Source organism: Rhipicephalus microplus, chromosome 1, assembly GCF_043290135.1.
Source record: "Rhipicephalus microplus isolate Deutch F79 chromosome 1, USDA_Rmic, whole genome shotgun sequence".
Classification (NCBI taxonomy): domain Eukaryota; kingdom Metazoa; phylum Arthropoda; class Arachnida; order Ixodida; family Ixodidae; genus Rhipicephalus; species Rhipicephalus microplus.
Window position 1 is genome coordinate 291,119,395 of NC_134700.1, and position 23,084 is coordinate 291,142,478.

Sequence of the window (23,084 nt, forward strand, 5' to 3'; positions counted from 1 at the left end):
GCGCTGCACAGGAGAGAAACCTGGTGAGATGCAAAGCGTGCAGTGATGGACCTGTGCTTTCTACTAGAGCATGTCAATTGCTTCTATATAGTGGGCAATGAATAACAGAAGACCCGGTTTAGACGCAGATAGCCGCAGTCCGCTTATTCTTAACGCACACGCTGCTATTCAATGTTGTTCAACAACGCACAGGTAAAGCTCCCACCGGCACCTTGGAGGTCAACACTCTTAGAAAAAAGGTGCTAGTACTTGCTAACTTTGGGGTAGTAATGGTTTGTCACATATGTTACAACCCTGGTAGTAAGTGCAGTTAGTAATGGCAAGGGTGGTAATAGTTACTAAGTCTGCTATTACTACCAGGAGGTAGGTAGTAACTGTTACTGCCCTAGCTGTTACCACCTATGAGTAGTAACTTTGAAGGTTTCAAGAAAAAAAAGTAGTAACCGATACTGCCCAGTTCATTCATTTTGGCATATTATTTCTCCGCTGCTAATGTTGGCTAATCAATGTCTTATAACTACACGAATTCAGGTAAGAAGCAAAGTGTGCCATGAATGCAAAGAATACATAGACCAAACAAGTTCACTATTTTTTATGTATACTTGTAGAAAGAAGTAAGCGTGGGGTATACATAGCCCCTACTTCGCAGGGGCATATCTGGCACATGGGAGCACTTCCGTTTTAGGATGAATTTTAACAAATATAAATTGTTAGCACAATAATATACTACCTGGTTACCTTTGTTTGGCAACGTAGCACAAGACTTCTAATAAGCCTCACTTATAGAAAATTATATCTTATATTTATTCACTATAAAATGGCCACAAAAAGGCATTATGTACAGTGGCCGGACAAAGTACCAAATTCATTCTCAGTGCATCTGAATGCTTCACAGGACTAATATATCAGCGTTTAAAAGGTAATAATCGTTTTGGGGGTTTGACACGCCAAAACAATGATATTATTTGGAGACACGCCACAGTGGATTAACTGTGACTGTCCTCGAGGCTATATGTGACTGTCTGGTTATTTTGATCTGCCGTTCTCGTTAATATGTGCAGTATTTACTAAGTTTGTTGTAATTGTCTATTACGACGCATGTAGCACTTGCTTATGGTTCATTAACTTGTACTTCTCCGTTTCGACAATATCAGGATGACGTTTACATATCTCGGTTGCATAATTTGAAACAAAATATATTTTCTTGATCTATAAATACCTTCTGCGTCATTTTTCAGTTTAATGATAATACGTCGAGACAATTCCTCTCATAAATTATCAGAATAGCATTCACACACTATTTTGGATTAGATAGTCAAAAGCCGGGTAGCGAAGAGGTAGTAACGGGGCATGAAAGGTTGTAACGGCTGCAGTTACTACCTATTTCGTTTCAGTTACTGGTTACTAACGTAGGTAGTAAAGAGGTTGCAAAAAGTTAGTAATGGTTGTAGCTAGTAACTATTTACTAACCTGGGTAGTAAACAGGTAGCGAAATGGTAGTAACGGTCGAAGAAAGGTAGCAACCGCTGCAGTTACTACCTACTTGCTTGCAGTTGCTACCTTTTTACAAACTTTTTTTTAAGAGTGAAGATCCAGTACCTACATATGTGCGTCGGGGTGGCCAGTGGACGGTTGTGCAGCGCGAGCGGTCGGTTTTCTCAATCACGAAACTCGCTAGCAGACGCTACCTGCGTCGGTGTTTTGAGGCGAGAGAAGGGGGCTTGGGAGAGGAGGGTGGGGGTACGCGCATGCGCAATAAGGGTGGTCACGCCACACGCAGGATTGAGCTCGACACTTGGCATATAAAAAAGATGACTCTTGTCTCCGAGTTGTCTTAAGTGAATACACAAGGTGCCCTGTTTGTTTCTTGTTTTTTAAAGGAGTCGTCCTGCAATACTTTTCCCTGTAGCCGTGGAATTGATTCACTAATTGAGCATATTGACACACGAATTTATCACGGGAAAAACTTTCATAATCCGTACAGTATGAGCACAGTTACAAATATTTGTCACACGCCACAATATCATTCTCTCTTCTCTCGTCCAGACTCTAGTGAACTGGAATATAGTCCAGCTGAAAGCCATGTAAATAAGCAGGGAAAAATGGCCCGGGAGAAGAAAATACGTCACGCGTGCCACGTCACCGTGAGGACTTTTTCTCCTTTATCTTATCTCGGAATGAGCGCCTTTTCATTGCAATCGTGCACGCATGTGAACACCTTTCGCGGCTTCCTGCGGCGGCCCCAGTAACGACCAAGCGCGTCATAATCAAATCAGTCAATGGCCGATACTATAGCCTGTGACGCAGTGATTTTGTAGCATCATTTATCGACAGAATCACGAGCAATTTTCGCTGACTTTCAGAATTAATTGTAAGTTCCATACTGCATGCCGCGCTATATTATCAGGCATCAGAATTTCCGGGTACTTTGACTACCGATCGATACCGTTTTCGAACGCTCAAGAAGTGATCCAGGGCAACTTCAAGACAGCAAGAACGTTGTGGCACTTTTGCCTACCAGCCTCATTTGAAACCGCCTGTATGCACTTCATTTCGAGCACGGCATAAGATTATTGTCACACCGTATAATGAAGACATTCAGATGCATTAAGAAGCCCCCATAACTATTTCGCAATTAGGGAAAAGAAATGATAAGATCACAAAGTGCACATTACTGAATGCAGAAGTCACGCAATGTTTTTGCGTTCTCACTGCTCAGTTCTTGACCGAAGCACCGTTGAACAATTTTTATGTCTCATTCTTTGTAAGCTTTTTGGCAAAATCTTCGAGATAAAAATAAAACAAAGCGCAGCAAACATGTTTTCGCACATGATATAGTGCATATCAATCAGCTCTTACACCCTGTAAAACGAGTCGAATAATTTATTTCTGATATTTGACTTTTCAGAAGCACCAAGGAAGGAAGGAAAAAATAATACCTTTATTGTGTGAAGCTTCTGTCGCAAAACACTCTCACGAATGACGAAGCTGAAGTATACGGTGCAAAGTAGAAGCAATCCCACAAACACACTTGAGACTCAAGCACGCAGTAAACCCTAGACTGCATTTCATACAGGAAACTGCAGCAATGACTCAAGTATAAACAAACACTCAACCACACTTCGGCCTCAAGCTCACTGTACACACTGCTTCATGTTCACATACATGCCCACTCTTCGAGGAATGAACAAACATCTCACACTTAGGATGTACATGGTCAAGCACACAACAGATATCACCTATTCGACATCCAACGACACCAAAACGAAGGGCGACTCAGTACCACTCCTGTTTACTCTATACAGACCAGCTCGAACTGTTGTACTGAGCTAGAAGGGCGACTAAGACCATCAAACATGCGTACTGAGGTATCTAGTCATTGCCGAGCGGAGAAGCTACAGCTCCACCCGATAACTGTTTTGTGTGCGTTGAGCTTGCTCTTTCTCTCTCCTTCTTTCTCCCAGTGTTTCGCTGACTATCTCTAAAGGAAACGCCGAGGCATTTTGTCGTCGAAGACTGCTTTCCCGACTATGTTTGTTTTCCTAACGCAGCACTATACGAAGCGCTTAGTTCCTTCTGGTGAGTGTGATATTTTGTGCGGCAGGCAACAGGAATATGTTCGAGCGGAGGCTACGAACGTCCACCATAGGTGGCTTGTCGCCTGGACTGACGCTGAGGCGCTGCAGAAGTCTCACGAGGATGTAGAACATGTCCGTGTTCGCCAGCTTCTCTCCCGGACAAGAGCGCGCTCCCATGCCAAAAGAGAGCAAAGGCAGAGGCTCTCGGCGAAGCCTGCCTGTAGCGGGGTCCAGGAAGCGCTCCGGTCTGAATTCGTCCGGCTCGTCCCAGAGCTTGGGATCGTGGTTCACGCCGAACACGTTGTACAGCACGCACGTGTCCTTTGGTATACCGAGTTTTCCTGTGCAAAATAAGCGCTTATCTCAATAAAGTGTCAAGCCAAGAGGGCTTTTTTGCTGTTTTCAAAGAGGAGAAAGCGAGAACAGTGTTTCATAAGAAGGGATGGGAGACTCGGCTTTTGCAGACTCTCTTTCAAATATCTGTATACCGTTTTGAGCTGTGGTAAGAGGAAGTTAAAAAAAAGAAGTAAGTCATGATACAGATTAGGGTAAAATATAATATATAAAACAAGAGTTTAAAGAAGCGTGTGTGTTTTTCATGTCTTTCTAACGTAGAATAACAGACAGCTCATATAGTTGGTAGGTATTCATTCTAAAGCCCTTAGTGTGTAAACACGAAAGCCAGAAAAAAGTCGAGACACCACAAATGTGTCTGTTGTGGCCCGACTTCTCGACAAGGCGGGAAAAAACGCGCGTGCGTTTTTTCCCGCCTTGTCTTTTAGAATGAATTTCTGAAGCTATTACGCATGTTTCACTCTATTTTAACGTTGTGATACGTGCAATAGAGCTTAGAGTTGAAGGGAACACTCGAATGACCGCCTTTCATATTGCTGGCCATCTAACAGCAAGTGATTGAGGAAACGTTATACTTTCATGGCTTTAATCAGCGTCAGCCATGTACAACAAACTAGCCCCTACGCGGGCTTTTCTTGCAATAGTCGTGAATGCAAAACGCACCGGGTGGTTTTAACTAGCTTCACAACATGCGTCTAATGTCAAAGTTCAGCGGCTGGTTGCACTAAGTTAGGCTGCAGCGCTCCTGCGCACTGATTTCAGAGAACTTGTTTGCCGATGCCACAAAATTCATAATTCATAAAATTTTATTGTATTATTTCTTTCTAAAGAACAGTTCCGTTATGTTATTAAGCGCCCCGAATAATTTCCTGCGGGCTTTTTGCGAATAGCATTCTTGTCCGCAAATTGTACCGTAGGTCAGAGAGCAGAATAGGCAAATATTTTATTATTTTTTATTTTTTGACGAGGTGTTTCTTTACTCACTTCGCACTTGCTACTGTGTGCACTTTCATTCTTGAACAATGGCAATACTGCCAGTGTTTGTTCAAAGCTCCTTGCAATTTTGGTTCTTATTACTGTCTCTAGCTGTCTATTGACATCCGTACACGTTTTTACAAAAAAATATATGCCAGAACACGATAGTTTCTATTATTGTTTTTTTCTTTCCTTTGTTCCTAAATCAACAATCGAACTCGGGCATTACGGCAGTGTATGAGAACACTTGTACGATAATTCACAGCTTTGGTCATAATACGAAGCAGAGATAGTATAAATGGCATAATACTACGAGCATCAGATCTCTACTTCAAATATGTAATATATTTATTTGAATACTGGCCGCTCCAAGCGGTTCTCGCCTTGTTAGAAATAACATAATTACCTTATCCAGTTTTGTTTTATCGAATTAGATAGTATCAGTGGTTTCATTTGATTACACCAAGCCATTTACAAAGCGCTTGGTGAAACAGGGAGCCTCGTTCCCGTGCTTAAAATACGAAATATTTCCGTTTTCGTGTAGCCTATAGTTTGTTCTGGGAAGCGCTCATGCTTAAGCTTAGTTGCAGTAGCCAGGAGTGGTGGTGATGTGGATTGCATTCTTGTACATAACTGCATGATAGTCAATTTATTTAAGATGCACCATCTATTTGCTTTCAGCTCTTCTTTTATGCCCCGTAATCTTCGATGTAATAGAGGAGAAAATGTGGCGTAAGTTTTTCAAATAGCTCCATTTATTAAGGTACATTACTTTTTGTTCAGTCGACTATTTACTAAAGTTTGAACTGATGGTCGTTATGTTGTCTTAACGATGCTACACAGCAAACCCTAACTCACCGAGTTTTGTGTCGGTCATGGTGTTGTGTGGCATGCCCAGAGGAGCAGCAGGGAAACATCGAAGGGTCTCCATCAGACAGGCAACCGTGAAGGGCATCCTCTCCCTGTCTTTATAGACAGGTGGCGAGTTTCCTGTAAAACAACCGCAGAGTCACGCATTTGAGTAAGCATGCAAAATTCGTTATTGAACTTTGTGATAACTATATGCCACTGCAACGAAAGTAATTCAGCTAATGTCGGCGAGGACGTACCGTGGCATCGTCTACCGGAACACCTCCATAACGTCTAAAACGACATCACGTTATACCGACTGAGTGAAGTGTTCAATGTCTGCAGTGATTCAGGCTGTTAAGCCGCGGCTTTTCTCGCTTTTCGAGCGCTTAATGTGTTTGTACTATAGCTACGAAACAACCTACGATGCACGCCAACAGAGCTTTCTATCGACTTGATATGCGGTCGTCATCGCGTCGTGTACTGACGACCAAGCGTGTGTGCGTGGCGCTGTGGACGCCGAACGTGAGAACAGGCACTCTGGTTAAAGGACAGCTGTTATGAAATTCATCTAAGTAATCTGTGACTTACAGCGTTGTTACATGTCACATCTCGCGTATAATTATTTTGACTGAGGCAAGCGGGGCTGCACGCACCTGTCTTGATTTGGCACGGAAGGTGCTCGGCCGAGAGAGATCATCTTCCGGTCTTCGTGGACTACCACGTGCTACTCACGTCAGCGCCTCGCCTTAGTTTGCAGGGCGTAATCAAATGGCTGAGTGCAAAGGATGCTCTGACGACAGTTAGTGTGTGACCTTTCATAAAAGCTTTTGCGGTTGCCACTTTTGGCAGAATCATTACCGGACGATGATTTCTAACAGATATATTTTAACACGTGATAATTCAACCGCCTATATTCTTGTCTTTTTAATCCCGCATCTCTGCGCGGGATGCTACACGCGCTTCTCTGCGTGGGGTGTATTGACGGGTGTGATATCATGCGAGCCCGTTACACTTTCTGTGCATCACTTGCTCGACTAAAAAGTCACAGTTTTGCCGCAAAAGCGAAGCAATGAACATAATTGCAACAAATTTAAAAGTCACGCGCAGAATGGCAAGTAGGTCGAAACGTGCCCTGCGTTTCTCACGCACCATTGCGAACGACTGGAAGACTGCGTCCGTACCGCTGCTGCGAACGCGCAACTAAATCTCTCTAATGACGCACGAAACGTACTCACAGGCGCAGATGAGCGCGAATAAGCGTCTCAGTTGTTACTTTGCTGTGTGTGAAAACGCGCCCTTTTCGCAAACGGAGAAGGTGCAACAATTGCAGTGACCTTTGTGTGCCCGGCAATTCGTTCCAGTGAAAGCCTAAGGCCAGCCAAGACGTACGATCCTCCCCACCGCGAGATAAGGGCGTGCGAGTGAGCGTCCGCCCCCCCCCCCTCCTTTATCGCGGGGCAAAGTACGCGTGGCAGATGAGAGCGTGCGCCGCCACGTCGTGAAGATGTGGCGATGCGCGCTTATTGCGCCATCTTGCTGGTAATGACGAAAACACGATAGTTCCCTACCCCCCGAGATGCCCGTCGACAGCGGTAAAAGGTATTTTTATTTATTTATTTATTTATTTATTGAATACTGCCAGACACCCTTTGGCAGCCAGGGCAGGAGTGGTACAGTGCAGAGTTTGGACACAAAGTTTACACGCGACCAGTAACACGGTCCGCGGTACACAGGGAAGCAATATTGAAGTAAGCTTACAGATTGTCACGACACACAAGCGCACGCAATCAGTAACACGGCCCACGATTCGCAAAGCAGCAGTAATTCTCGTTACAAATAGCTACATGAATATACAATAAAACCGGCAATGCTAGTCTAATGCAAAACACACAATGTACACTACACGCATTGACCAGGAAGCGTGAAAAAAAAATCGGATGTGCCATACAAACAAACAAAAAAAGACAAGCAGTGTGCGTTGTGGAATGGTAGCAAGATAACACATACACAATTTTACACAATCATACACACTTCCAATCATACACAATTTTGAATAGCCGTTGAAAAAGGTAGATATAAACAGCTTGCCGTTTGAGCTTTCAAGGCGGTGCTCTTCAGTGGCTTAGTGGTTAACGCCTCGCATTCATTATTCATATGTGCCACGTTCGATTCCACGCGTCAGATTATTTTTCTTGATTGTTGTTCTTTCTTGCGTTTAGACATATACAGATACGTATACATATACGGTGAGTGATGGTGATGCCGATTTTGAAGTCGATGCTGACACCGGCGGCAAAATCGAGTGAAGAGTGTCCATATAATTGATATCGCAACAGTAATTACAATTACCGTATCTTGTTTTCAGTGACTCTGCCATTCTCTGTTGTCAATCAGTTTGTGGACCAGCATCTTATTACACCGCGGCTGATAACAGCAGAGGCAGCGTATGAGGTCGACCGCGTTTGACTGTGCAATGCAAGAGAAGAGCGTCAAGACAAAACTGCTCTCGCTATCCTTGCGCTGCAAACAGCTTGAATAAGCTTTGCAACCACGTGTGCATGAATCTCCTAAATTTCTAGGTGTATACCTTTTCATACCCAACAAACATCCTACCTCCAACATAGCACTCGAAGTCTTTGCGACAGTGCTTGTTACACACGCGATAAATAATTAATCGTTGTTTCCCGATTCTCATTTTTATAAGGCATGCATTTCGCTCCTTTTGAGTTTTGGGGTAAATATGGAAACTCACACAAGGCTCAGTCGAATAAGTTCAGTGCTGCGGTACAGAGCAATAAACAAAACTTCAACCTCGGAGATACGGTGCAGCGATCAGCGTTGTTGTGGTTTTCGGCAGCCAAGGCGAGTCACGTGATGTCGTTTAACACCTCATAGTGATATCAGCCCCGGTATCTCTTGCGATGGCCCTCGAGGCCAACAAAATCATATGTTAGAAAAAGTATTGCTTTATGACCGTGGCAATTTTTTCGGCATTCAAAGTACACTTTCAAATCAACAAAACGTGGTGTGCTGTCGAACCTTATTCATTCATTCATTCATTCAGAATACCCCTAAGGGCCCTCTCACAGGAGGGTATTATATAGGGGGGGGGGCTATAACACATACAGGTACATGAAATGAATATTAGAACCAGAAAACACGCAAACTAAACACCATACAGCTACTAAATACATTCGAATAAATATAAGGTCAATATTCTTACCGCATAATCTTAAATAATCAGAAGAAATAATATGAGTCAAACAATAATAAAACTAAAAAAGATATTAAAATTGAATTACACAAAGAAGGAAATAGAGTCACAAGAGTACAATAAAACGCAATCTAGCTTACTACAAACATATGCGCCAGTAAGCATAAAGGAATGGCATCATCACCAAAAACACGTGTGAATAACTGAATTAGGCAAACACAGCACTAAATAACACGAACCATGAATATACGCAGTTTCTACAAAAAACACGCTTTGCAGAAAAAAGAAAAAAGAGGGGGAATGCCGCAAAAGGTTCACACGCTTGCACTCATGTTTAGTAGGTTCTGAAATTCAGTGATATCGGTGACGGTTGCAATGTTTGAAGGTAAGTCATTCCACTCGGTTATTGTGCGCGGTATGAAGGATCTAGCATAATGAAAAGTGCGACAAGGGAAGCGTTCGATTTTAAAGGGATGATCGCGGCACGGAAAGATGGCAGAGGGTGGCCTAAAGAAATCGTCGTGAAGTGATGTGTGATGGTAGAGCTTATGAAGTAGTGATAAGCGAGCAATTTTACGGCGACGTGATAAGAGTTCTAGTTCGGCACGAAGTTTCAATGTAGTGACGCTGGTGTGACGTGAATAATCAGAAAAAATAAAACGTACAGCACGGTTCTGCAGGGCTTCGATGTTTTCAATAATGTAGTCTTGATCAGGATCCCAAATGGCTGAGGCATATTCTATTTTAGGACGGATTAGGGTGATATAAGCCAGTTTACGCAAGTGCGAGGGGGTGTGTTTCAAATTACGTTTAAGGAACCCGAGTGAGCGATTTGCTGAAGCAAGGGTGACGTTAATGTGGTGATGCCATGACAGGTCAGACTGAATGTTAACCCCAAGGTATTTATAAGAAGTCGTAAGCTCCACTGAAGTATTATTTAGTAAGTAAGACGTTGGAATACGGGACGCTTTTTTAGTAAAACACATTAGCTTAGTCTTTGAAGGATTTAGTGTCATTTGCCATGCTGTGCACCACGAAGTTAAAGAGACAATATCAGATTGTAGAGATTGTCGATCAGTTTCAGATGAAATGGTATGGTAAATGACACAATCGTCAGCGAAAAGCCTAACTTTAGAATTGACTGAGGAGGGTAAGTCATTAATATAAATAAGGAAAAGCAAGGGACCAATCACACTTCCTTGGGGAACTCCAGATGAGACTTCAACAAAAGGAGAGTTAAAGTTATTGACAGACGTGAATTGTTTTCTACTGGAAAGAAAGGCTTGTAGCCAGGCGAGAACAAGTGGGTGAATATTAAGCTGCCTAAGTTTTAGTAAGAGCCGATGGTGAGGGACACGATCAAATGCTTTTGAAAAATCAAGGAATATAGCGTCAGTTTGAATGCCGGCGTCCAATGATGAGTGCAAGTCATGGGTAAATCCCGCGAGTTGAGTTTCGCATGAATAGCCCTTGCGAAAACCATGCTGGTATTTAAAGATGATATTGTGTTCCTCTAAATAGGAGATTACTTGGGAGTGTATAATGTGTTCCAAAAGTTTACATATGGTACTAGTTAAAGATATGGGTCTGTAATTAAGCGGGGATGAGCGATCACCAGATTTAAATAGCGGCACTACTTTTGCTATTCGCCAGTCGTGAGGAATGGTGCCTGATGATAACGATAGAGAAAAGATTGCTGCCAAAAAGCGATAGATACCTGAGGAAATATTTTTCAGTATTTTGTTATTGAAGCCATTATGATCGGATGCAGACGAAGTTTTCAACTTTTCGAGTAAAGATAGGATACCAGCTTCGTCAATTATTATTTCCGACATATTAATACCGGCAACTACATCTATGTTAGGGCATGAAGTAGTATCCTCAAGAGTAAAGACTGATAAGAATGTATCATTTAATAACTGAGCGCATTCGGATTCCGGAACAGGGCTTCCATCAGTATTAACGAGATTTACATCAGGTTGGTTACTAGGATTTATCGTGCGCCAAAAGCGCCTAGGGTTATTTTTTAGCATTGATGACAAATCATGGCTGACAAAAAGAGCATTCCATATTCTGGATTGCTTAACTATATCAACAATATCTCAAAATTTATGGGCTAATTTGAGGTCTACGAAATCATTTGGCAGTGCGGGCATGCTCTTGTAAGTTCAAAAAACACCTTGCAGTCTTGTTGTTAGACAAATTTCGGTGGGCGTAGGGAGTGCACAATACGTTACGTATGCTGCTAGTGAAGCCTGCCACAAAGGCTTTACTTTAACGTACCGCGATGCATAGCAGTCAACTAGCTAAGCCGTATTCCAGGCGTAAGTGTTTTTGCGTGCTTATCAGCGCCATGTAAGAAAGAAGTATGCGAGATAACGTGGCCTATATATGATTTGCGCTTATATGAACATCTCAATGACCCGGGTAACGGCTGTCAACATACAAGTCAGGCTGCGGTGGTGGCTGTGAACCTTTCAACATCGTCATTGGGTGTTGGTTGCTCGCGTCGACCTTTGCCACGTAAGTAGAATTTTACTAGGCGCGCATAGCTTTGAAGCCGGTGCACTGTAAAAGAAGGGCGTTTGATGGGGCTCGACTAAGCTGGATGGAGCTCAGCGCGCCAGTTTATGAGCCTTAGCATACGCTGCAGCAACTTTTCACCTTGCAGGTATTCTTTAGTTTTCTATTGACTAGCACTTCAAGGGAGTCAAAATGGTTGACGCCCGGTACTGTGGGATGCCAGTGCACGTTAAAGAACACCAGAGGGTCAAAATTACCGCAGTTCTCCGATACGGCATCTCTGAGAATTATATCTTGGTTTTGGGAAGTAAAACCCCAGATATTATCATACTTTTAAGGTTTCGAATCTCGCATGCACAACGAGCAGCATGCTTTATGTTGCAGCATGTCTCAGCATGCAATCGAAGTACGCATCAAGCTTGCTTTCTTTCTATTTTGGGGGTCCTTATCTGAGGGGACTTACATAAAACAATTAGAGCATTCCCGTGCAGATCGTGTTGAGCACGTTTTCTTAAGGACTTGTGTGAGACGCCTAGCAATTCCTTCCTATTAGTATGAGCGCCTGAACATGCTGGTTGTTTGTGTTTTGTAGTCTATAGAGTTTTCTAAAGGGGACCCTGGCACTGCGATAGTTCATCCACCATGGTAATGACGGGTAGTAAACAAATTTGGCTTGTCTTCACGCTTGCGAGCTTTTAACGCACTCGTGGCTTTGTTTACTGTTGAGTTATGGTTTCGTGTCGAATAAAAGAACGGAACATTGTGGACTTCGTGACCCGGCTTGAATTGGCGAGTCTAAAAAGTTAACGTGTTGAATGACAACTGCTGAACGTTTGCTGATTGTCGCTTCGTGACAAAGCAGCCCCAAGCCAGGTGAAGCCAAACGGAGCCAAAAGAACGTAGATTAGGCAAACTTATGTACTACCCATCATTCCCATTCTAACTGAAGCGCCGTGCACATCAGCTCCTATGAGTTTAGCGCCAGAGTCTCTTTTAGTGTACTCGTAGGAAACTCTATGTCATAGGCGATGTCAACGTGGGCTTTTTTTTTTTTTTTGAGAACAGACAAGACTTTCATCGAGTTTGGCGTTGCCGTCTGCATCGGATGCCCATGCAGCTAGCATGCTCCCGTTTCTGGTTTGTTCGAGGTCTCGCAAGACTACAACGTAGTAGGAGCTACGTACGCTTATTTACGCGTCAAGTGCGCATGCGCGCATCCATGAAGAGGTTACGTTAACTTGTGCGCACGCACATTTCTCTCCCGGCCGTAAACGCGTGCTGCGTACACAAGATTGTTACGTGCGCCTAACTAAATGTGTCTAATATATCGAATATTCTTACCAATGTTGTCTTCGATTTCTCTTTGAATCTTTTCTTGAATCCAGGGCTCTTTAGCCATCATTAGAAATAGCCATTGAAGTTCTGCGGCTGAAGTGTCAGTTCCGGCTACAATAGAAATAACAAGGGTTTCGCTTTGAATGTAAGAAAGCATCGCAACGCGATCAGCAGTACCTCGCTCGACTTTTGCGCAATACGTCGCAGTAGTAAATGCAAAGAAATTGCAGTCTGTATGAAACGTTTATTGTATAACACACACACGCACGCACGCACACACACACGCACACACACACACACACACACACACACACACAAACACAAAGCTTTTCGAAGGACATTGCAGTTGTATGCCTGTCGCGATCCTCTTGGTATTGGTGATTTGGAAAAGTCTGGGGAGATGAAATCATTCTGTACCACTTTTCATTAGACTAAAAAATTCAAACACGAAAGCATGGGAACAATATTAGGTCAGACACATTATGAACTTCAGTGGCCGGTTTTTTTTTTCTCGAAATAGATATAGCGAGGATAGAAAGGCAGGCATATCAACCATGCCCGCGTCCAGTTTTTCTACCCGACACTGGGGCAAGCGATCAAGAAATTGAAAGAAAGAAAGAATATTTGATTTCTATATCCTACTCAGCTTCAATTGATAAGACTACTACAGTACAGTAATAAGCAGGATGCCTCTGTGATCTGGTCGGGTCTCTCAGGACTCTAAATGAAGTTCTTCCATCAATCCACGAAGAAGGAAGTTGCCCAAACAGTATCTCAATGAACATTGTGCCAGCGAAAGCATTAAAATATCTGATATGTACACTATAGTTCATCATATAAAGATACTGAAAAAAAGCTCTGCATTAAAGTACACATTATATGCAGCAGTACTAACCTCCAAATATGTTTAAGACCACTTGAACCATGTTTCCTTTGGTCAAGTACTGAGCATCGCTCTTTTCTTCGCGTATCGCATCTTCACGAGCGGACAGCATGGCGTGAGTGAAGTTCTCAGTTTTCCCTTGAAAAGCAACAACAAATAAAAAAAGGAACCTAGGGTTATGCGGGCATAATGTAGAGCGTAATACAGACAAACATAGAAGGATAACTAACGCTAACCCAACTACTTTTTTGTTTTGATTTACAAAGTGACATCCTCCATGACAATTGCTCGCATTAATTAAAAAAAAAGCCACTACGAATGTGGATGAAATGAATCGGTTGTATGTCAACCTTACCAGGCAAAGCGTACATAATTTTGAATACTCATATTTTGAATACCCTTTTTTATAGTTGATGAGAAGATGTCATGTGGCAGTGACAGTAACTAAAACGCACCAGTATTGTTATTCACGACCCTAAGCGCCGTTTCCTTTCAATAGCCAACCTAGTGCGGAGATTAGTGAGCTGCACTCACAGAACAGCCACAAAGGTGAGCGTGGTTGACGTTCATAGAAATCTATTCTGCAGGTGAAGTAGGCCGGCTGCCTTCTGTATTTTTTACATAAGTTGAAGATCAAACCTTCATCTCGGTCACTTGGCTTATTGTGACGATGCTCGAACAAACATAATCATTCTCTTTTCGAGGTAATAGTTCCACTGACACCTCCAGCCAGCGGAGCTATTACTTCTTCAATTATTTTTTTATTTTCTTTGAGCATTCGCGTAACTTCTTACTACTCATTGGATTGTGCGTGGTTGAGCACTCAGACTTTTGCGGCGACTCAAATGACAACACTCGGCGCCTTTCGTTTCGCACCGATGCAATCGTTGGCACCACGTCCCACTCCTCGATGTTCACTCACTTACCTGCCACCACGAAGCTTGGTTGCTAGGAAACGCTCGTGCCCTTTATTTCTGTAGTTCAGGGCAATCGTTCGATGGAAGACAACTTTCTTGTGTAAATAAGCATGTTGTTACTTTCTTCTTCAAACGAGTTCGTAACAAAGAGGTCGACAATATTCAAAAGTTTCCATGAGTTGATTTCATGCGTGCCAGTCAGCGAAAAGCTGGTTCTAAATCTCGTTTTTTTTTTCCTTTGTTTCTTTGTTTCCTCCTTTTTTCTTGTACCATGAACCAAGCTTTACAAAATGGGTAAACGTCCTTTTGTACCTCGTGTCGTTGTGCGCGCATCGCGGGTTCACCAGGCCTGTCCACTTCACTGCCGCCTGAGAGGTATACCGATTGTCACAGACGCCGCGTGTGTTTCGCCGAAACGAAGTGCGCGCTACGGTGCTTTGACACAACTGCAGTGGGATACAACGTGAGAATTTTGCGGCATTTCCTCTTCAAAGGTGGACATATACAGGCCTTGGGAGCGCACTCCAGACTGACGTCATGAAACGGGCTACCGATAACCCCGCCAACAGAGAACATGAGTGGGGGAATGTTTGTGTCGGCTGGCGCGCTTAGGCCACCTGAACGGGGCCTCTCCGGAATTCTCTAGTTGTATGCGACTATAGTTTGCAACTACAGTATCCTGTTCCTCTAGGAAATCTGCACCCACCACCTGCGTGGCCTATTTATTTTATTTATTTAGTACATACTGCGAACCATAAATGGACCAAGCAGGAAGGGCGCATCACATACAAAAAAAAATACAGGAATAACATGCACCATACATAATGCAATTCATTCTACTTAATTCACAATGAATGGGGATCACATAGTTTGTTCCAAGCAGACACTGTCCGTGGAAAGAAAGAATACATAAAGACATCAGTTCTCGCGAAATATGGGGTAAGCAAATTGGGATGGTGATGTCGGGTCTGCCTAGTTGATAAGAAAGATAGATACGGTGACGGATCAATGGCGAGTTTATTGTTAAGTAACAAGAAAAGGAAATCAAGCCGTTGTTTGAGTCTACCACACAGGCTGACCAACAGACCTAAGGCGCTGGGCTCACCGTGCGTTGCTTGTAGCAACCGTATATTACCAGCGCCAAAAAGCAACGCGTTCAAAAGTAATTGTAGTGCTTATTGACATCGTGACCTCCCTTAATTTATTTGAAACTGCGACAATTGTGTCTGGCGCACCTCTACATAAATAGATTTTGCCTGCCACATAGGTGGGAGAGGGTTCATATGAGAATTGAAGCTATTCGTCTAGAGTCTCTGCTATGGCTTGCATAGCAGCCGGTCTACTTCGAGCAGCTGTGCAAGTTACAAATGTAGTAGGGCTAGTATAGAAATAGATTTTCTTTTACTAGCATCGTTTCCGTTTCTGGTTTCCTTGTAGAATATAGGACATATACTAGCGAACCCTCTCTTTTTCCTAGCCGACGAACACTTTCCTGAATTTATGAGTACTAGTTCTCTGGCCTGCGTAATTTACTCGCATGTACAAGCACCTCTTTTCAGCGGCTATTATCGGCTAGTGTCGGCTAAATGAGGGCTAATAACTGCTAATGTTGGCTTATGTTAGATAACTGATGTCCAATTTTGTCTATATAGGTTAAGGGATGTCTACATTTAGCAAGTGTAGACAAAATTATTCTAATTCTATTGTAGTTATAGGTAATGCCAAATAGTATTCGTTATAGGGTGTTAAAACACAGAGATTTTGTTCATTCACTCTCATTTGAATCATTCGGCTGTTGGTATTCCAAAATGCGGGAACCTTAGTTGGTTGTGCTGAAGTATTTTCTCGCTTCCTCCTGAGTTAATTATGAAGCCTGAACAGCGATTCGCTCATGATCGGCATTGCAGCTAATGCATATACGCTACACCACATACCTGGGGCGTAAGTTTTTTCAGCTGCGCTAAAGAACTTGTTGCAGATCTCGAATGAGTCGTGAAATACGCGCTCGATCGCTTTCTCTCTGCGGCGGTACAAGACTCCCAGCCATGGCGCGATGTCGCTCGGCAGACCATCGGGGGCAACCTCGAAGAACTTGCGATCGATCTCCTCCATGCGCTTCACTTCGCTTCTTGCTTCTTCCACCCTGCGCAGCCAAGACGACGCCGTCATGAACTATACTGACGCAAGAAGCTAGCTGATCGCCGTAACTGGCTCATTGAACGCATCCCGTCAGTTCACAATGCCAGTTAAGGTTAGCGCACTTACGGTTAATCGATCCCTGCAGCCCCACAAATACAACTTGCCAAGCCGTGTTTCTATACGTTGTTCGGCTGCCACTCAAGAGAACCTCGCATTTCATTTGCCTGGTTGAATGCGTCAACACAATTATTGTCGGGTAGTTGAAAGGGCGCATGACACCACCTTTTCGATCATAATATGGGTTATGTGTTTTCATCCCTCTTCATTCACAAATGCGCTCGCAAAATTTTAACGCGTTTGGTTGAATAGTTCTTTCATAATCGAATATTTTTATTAGCACGCGAGCGGCCTGAGGGTTGGGCAAAACTGACGCACTCACGAGCCGTCAGGTAAGAAGCAACTAGCTGTGGGAGAATCTGCGTGCCGGCGAACGATATTGTTCCATGTTAGCTGCTCATAAAATTGAGATAATTTGGCTTCAGCTTGCCCGCGAGGTGACGGACAGGCTCGGCTTACTGGTCCCTGCGAAAGACTGAGACGGGTGCGCTACCCTGTCGCGTTCCGCAGGAAAAAAATAAAGCTGATTTCCTTCCTTCCTTCCTTCAACTTGGAAGTGACATTGAACGATTTGCAATAGTTGAAACTAGGACAGAAGATGACAGCGCGGCTCTTTCCAGCACATGAGGTCACAAGCGCTACGGGAAAATGGCGGTAGCCAGAGTTTACAGCCGGTGACTTCTATAGGACTTGTTTTACATCGAAAAATTATTTTACGACCCACTTTTTTTAATCTGTATAGGCATGGCACACTTTATACTACTAGTTATCACTGAAAATCACAAAATGTTTGGTGACTGTGTCATGGCCCCTTCAAGCCAAACTGGAAACGTGGCATGTACTGCCAATATCTTCAAATGGTCAGTGGCGTAATTATAGTAAGGATTTTGCTGGGCAAGCGCGAATCCCACCCTAATCCAGCCTTTTTCTAAGTTCTCCACTAATTTTCCCTTTACGATCCAGCAGTCGTAGTGATCAGAAAAGTGAAACAATGACAAAAGAATGTTCCGTACGTTTGGCCGTAAACCGAAACCCCAATGAGGGTGAAGAGGATTGTCAGGAAAGGCTGTCTCGATTCCACAATCTGCGAGCCTTCTTCCAGGGAGTCCACGTAAGAGTCAACCACTTCTGTCGCCAGTTTTTCGAGCGACTCGCTGACAGCGTACTTCCTGCAATCAAATTGGAGCTAGAATAAGAACAAAGGAAAAATTCTGCATGCTTCACAAGGGAGCGAAAGACATCTTTTTATTTACTTGATGAATCGTGTCTCATGGATATATCTGGACTCCTTTGCAAAGCACTTGGCACCAATAGTGTAGCTCACGTTTTGCTGACGGTCACTGTGCTAGATTGCCATATATGATCATTTCGTCGCCTTGAGATTACTTACGGGAAGCTACGCGCGTATCTGTAATAATTTATTCCAGAAATGTTATTAGGAAAGTTGAAATAATTAATACATTAAAGGTATGACATAATCAGCATTAAGCAGATTTCGGGATGCAATGTTGCCGTAGTTATTCTAATTGTGCCCCTTACTCTATTTAGGAGTCGCATGTTATTTCATCATGGTTTGTAATAAAAAGCAAACCAGCAGCTGTTGCCGTGGATTACGAACCTCACAGCAAGGAGAGCGACCTTTCGAAGTGCCTTCCAACATGGGTTGTAATCTTCGAACATGATGTCGTGATTTCCCTGGGTTTGAAGGGCACCTGGAGTGAATAGTCATAAGTACAACGAAACAAAACCATGTTGCGCCAAGCAACGTTTGTTAGTAAGACGATTGGAAAACTTGAACTGCGCTATAGGTACACGACAACAAAATGTTCTGCTGTCTCAACAAATGTCTTACCAACTGGCCCCTCTCCCCTCCCAAACTTCTCGAGTTTGCAGTAAGCACTCGTCGGTTCTAGAATCAGTTACGACAAAGCGTCTCCGATCAGAGTACATCATAGATTAATTAGTAGAGAGAGAATAAATTAAGAAAAAGGCATGGAAGTCAACCAGAATTGTAGCATCCGGTTTGCTACCCAGCACTAAGGGGAGTCGGAATGGGGAAGAAAGACTAGAATAAAAACGAAGTTGACGCGCGAAAAAGAAATATCAGAAGTGGTAACATAATTGAATTAGTAAATTATTATGAAAGTAACAGCTAACATAAGAGAACATCCTAAAGATTGAAACGTATGAGCTCGACGATGTCGCAATACTTCCGCGGACACGCGGTGCCGTCGACCTCCACGACGACAAGGTCACAGACCAGGAGCGTGGAGATGTGATTCTACCTGCAGACGCATCCCTGGAGCGTTAACTTCTTTTTGCTGCTTCCACTTAATTTTCTTCACTTTTACTCGACGTTTGCCTACGTAGTCTGCTCATCTGCATCGCTCTTGACTTGCCACAGCCCAGGAGTGTAGCCAGAACTTTAGAGGGGCGAAGGTCCTTACGCTGTGGGTTGTGCGTCCGTGATGTATGTAGTAGTAGTAGTAGTAGTAGTAGTAGTAGTAGTAGTAGTAGTAGTAGGTAGCCACCTCTCCTTTAGCCCATGGAATGCCCACTGGATAGGTGTACTTCTGTATCGTGAATATATTATGAAAAGATGCAATATGGCGGAACTTGGAGTGTTCACTAGATGGACGGATGGACGCGTGGACGGACAGAGAGAAATAGGCACGAACGGGTGCACAGACGGACGGCCGGGCGCACGGAGGCACGAACGGACGCACGGATGGTTGCACGGATAGTAGTAGTAGTAGTAGTAGTAGTAGTAGTAGTAGTAGTAGAAGAAGTAGTAGTAGGTAGCCACCGCTCCTTTAGCCCATGGAAGGTCCACTGAATAGGTGTACTTCTATATCGTGAATATATTATGAAAAGATGCAATATGGCGGAACTTGGAGTGTTCACTAGATGGACGGATGGACGCATGGACGGAGAGAGAGACAGATGCACGAACGGACGCACAGACGGACGGCCGGGCGCACGGAGGCACGAACTGACGCACGAACGGTTGCACGGATCGATGTAAGCAAGAACGAACGGACTGACGGACGCTTCCGTCCATTTAAGCAATGCCAATACCTCAAAAGATTGTTGGCAACGCTGATTCAGACTCACCCATTTTAGTTGGAAAGCGCCCGGCGAACTCGTGTCTGCGGTTGAGGAGCGCCTCGCGAATCACATCGTAGCTGCTGAGCATAACCATGGGCCTGTGCGACATCCACAGTGTGAAAACATCTCCGTACACCTTGGCCAATTCGGCTGCCTTGCTCGGGAAGTTGACCTTGTGAAAACCTGCGAGGGACGCGATTTGTTTATGCTATATTTTCCTATTAACATAGATAGACTTGCTCGAAGAAGCGCTCAGCAGAAAATATTAGGAAAGATGGTTTCAGTATATAACACAATTCCGGTTGTGTAAAAAGAGGAAAAGAAACGCCAACATATACTGAGAGGTCATTAAGAAGGAAGACCTCTGCAAGACTGGGAAAATTGCATCGATTGCTAGCGGATTACTTCCAATGCGTGTCTTGATCGTAACCGTTTAGCAATGGCGCCGCAAATCACTTACTCAAGCTCAGTAGGTTTCCAACCAGCGGGAAAGGAAACGGCCCCCTGGGGTACTTGGACACTCGGTGGTAGAAACGGCCGACGAAGTAGGATACAACGAAGACCAGCGCTGTGGTGATCCATCGCCAGTCCCAGAACCGGGCGAGCATCTCGAGAAGAGCACTCATGGCTCTTCCCCGGTCGAACGACCAGCTATTCTGCGGAGACAGAAAAGGAGAGGGAGAATGAGCTGCGCCATTTCGTTAAATGCACGGCATCATTAAGTGCTCCCAGCCGTTACGACGTTGTGGAGGCTATCCCTTCGGCTTTCATTTTATTGTCCCAATACTGTGGTGGCACATTCATCCCTGGCAAGTGTCGAACCATAATGCCGATATTTAGGCTAGTCGATAACTGATCATTATGCCGCACGATGAAGTAGTGCACTTTGGATGATAACAAAGCGATGAAAAGGACACCATACTAACTCATGAGTCCACTCACTGAGATTTATTCGGACTGCGATCGACCCATAAGTATACGTTTGAGAGAGTCCGGTGGAGTAATCTTTCGGGAAGTTTGAGTGTTAGTGACTCCGGTTGAGGAAACTTTTAGTGAGTCTGAGTGTGATTGAGTCCGGTTGAGGAAAACTTTGGCGAGCCTTAGTCCGAGTGAATGTCACTATTTGTGGTTTTACGTATCGTGATTCGTGAATTCGGCCAGAAAGATGCACAACTATTTTGTACACACGAACACGTTTAATGTTGGTTCACGGCAGCACACAAAAAAAAACACAAACTACGCATGAACACGAACACGTTTAATGTTGGCTCACGGCAGCACACAAAAACCAACACAAACAAAGCATGGAGTCTATACATGCGCTAACAGATTCAGTTTCTTAATTTTGTCAGTCAAGAAGTACAATATAATCTTGAACTGCAATGCTTTTGTATGAAAGATGATCCAATTATAATGCATCATTCAGAGCACAGCAGGAGAATGACTGAGGATTCCGCTGGGAGCCTTCCAAGCACAATGCGAAGGGGTGCGTTTCGAAGGGAAAACCTCGTTACGTCCTCCCTGCCCCACTCCCAAGTCTGTTCTCTTTCTTCCAAGTTTCCCCGCCGTTTCGGCCAGCGACACAAAGACATTCTATACCGGCAGATGGCCCGGAAAGCCGTGGCGCGCAGCGGGTGGCCTCTCTTCGCCGAGCGGCTTCAAAAGCAAACGACGGCATTCCGGGAACTGTGGTCTTCCCTGCGGCCTTACAGGCTCGAGACGCAGATTCCATCCCCTCCTGCGGCACGTGCAAAGGAATCGCACTTCGCCGACTCCGTGGCTCGCTCGTGGCGGTGTCCAAGCCCTTTAGCGCCAAATGTTTTTTTTTTTTTTTTTGCGTCAGTATGGGTGAGCTCTACACTTTTTAGTAGCGAGAGGCGTGTCCTTCTCGTACCTTTCGTACACGTTCAAGGTGCATTACTTCACTGTACAATACACATCAGGAAGCGTAGGATGATTCGTAAGCGCTCCATCACGTGCTGCCGCTCAATATTCCCTGGTTCAGTACAGGACTTCCGTATTGCATAAAACTGAGCACGCTGTGTATTTACGAATACCCAATAGGTACCTGATATTATTATATGACAACAGAACTGAAAAAAAAGCAGCGACTATAGCTACCTAATTCATTCATAAAATCGTTTGAAAAATTGTGTTGCCTGTTCTCAAACCAATAGAATGTTGACTTGTTTTAGAGAGCTCAGTAGAGCTTCAAATGTTGCTCAAGACAGAAATTCCATTTTGTTGTCAACTTAGTTAAACTGGAATCTCGAATCCAAACACAGTGATTAACTGAGATGCACCTGATATACATGCTATATGAATAAACATTGGTAGGTGCCACAACTGTACGCTCCGTGACTGTTTACAAACATGCAGTGAGTCATGTCGTCAACGGTACTTTTCACCGATTCTTTACTCTCCCGCTGCCGCAAAAGGCATTTGTTATTTCCGGAGAGTGACTGAAAAGGGGACAAAGTGGACGCAGCGGCTAAATGAACAATATTTTGAGCATTTCTGCCAACTGAAAGCTCTACAAGACACAATCGACGCCGACGCACGGGTGTACCCAAATTTTAGAAGCGATCTCGCGTGAAAGAAACGCGTTCATTTCCGCCAGGACTGAGCCATTAATTATGTTTTAGCAATTTGGAGCACTCACCTATTCGAGGAAAAGATATCACGTGTAGGGTCCACCTAGTAGCGGTGGGAGAAAGATGCAGTTACGGCATGTCCCCAGTGTCGGTCGAACGAATAAGGAGTGTCTAAAACGCACGTTGTACAGCGTCAGAATATGCTACGCGCCGCACGACGTAGCACGTCCTTTGGTACACGCGCCCGGCAGCTGTGACTTGCCCTCACGTTTTCCTTCGCCCCGTTTCTCTCTCACTCTCCCCGGGTCCTCTCGCACTCGTTCTCTCTCCACTCACGACCTAATTCTCACTGACCGGAAGGGCAAGGGGGCGAAACGGCAGCCGCTTCTGTTTTTCTTTGTAGCCGATATCAACAAGCCCCTCTTGAGTGCTAAGGCCCGGAACCTGCTCCAATTGTCCGCTTGGAGCTGGAGCAAACAGTGGAAAGGCACGCGG

General features: G+C 44.2%; 1 protein-coding gene across 1 annotated transcript; it reads right to left on the reverse strand.

The window, feature by feature from the left end:
• Positions 1–3,416: 3,416 nt before the first annotated feature.
• Positions 3,417–22,796, reverse strand: LOC119159398 (cytochrome P450 1A1). Its single transcript, XM_037412139.2, has 10 exons — positions 22,658–22,796; positions 20,456–20,651; positions 20,002–20,178; positions 18,506–18,599; positions 17,901–18,056; positions 16,566–16,774; positions 13,727–13,852; positions 12,838–12,942; positions 5,766–5,897; positions 3,417–3,919 (listed from the first exon to the last, which is right to left on the reverse strand). Exons 2-10 carry the CDS (start codon positions 20,619–20,621, stop codon positions 3,567–3,569), a joined length of 1,518 nt encoding a protein of 505 aa, XP_037268036.2. The 5' UTR covers positions 20,622–20,651; positions 22,658–22,796; the 3' UTR covers positions 3,417–3,566.
• Positions 22,797–23,084: the final 288 nt, after the last annotated feature.

What these genes read in the sequence shown, in the direction of transcription:
- LOC119159398 (XM_037412139.2), bottom strand. Translation starts at nt 20,621, where the DNA reads ATGAGTGCTCTTCTCGAGATGCTCGCCCGGTTCTGGGACTGGCGATGG. An exon ending in GCGCTTTCCAACTAAAATGG is followed by an intron (nt 18,600 to 20,001) that starts GTGAGTCTGAAT and finishes TATTCACTCCAG; the next exon opens with GTGCCCTTCAAACCCAGGGA. An exon ending in AGAAATCGAAGACAACATTG is followed by an intron (nt 5,898 to 12,837) that starts GTAAGAATATTC and finishes GTTGTTTTACAG; the next exon opens with GAAACTCGCCACCTGTCTAT.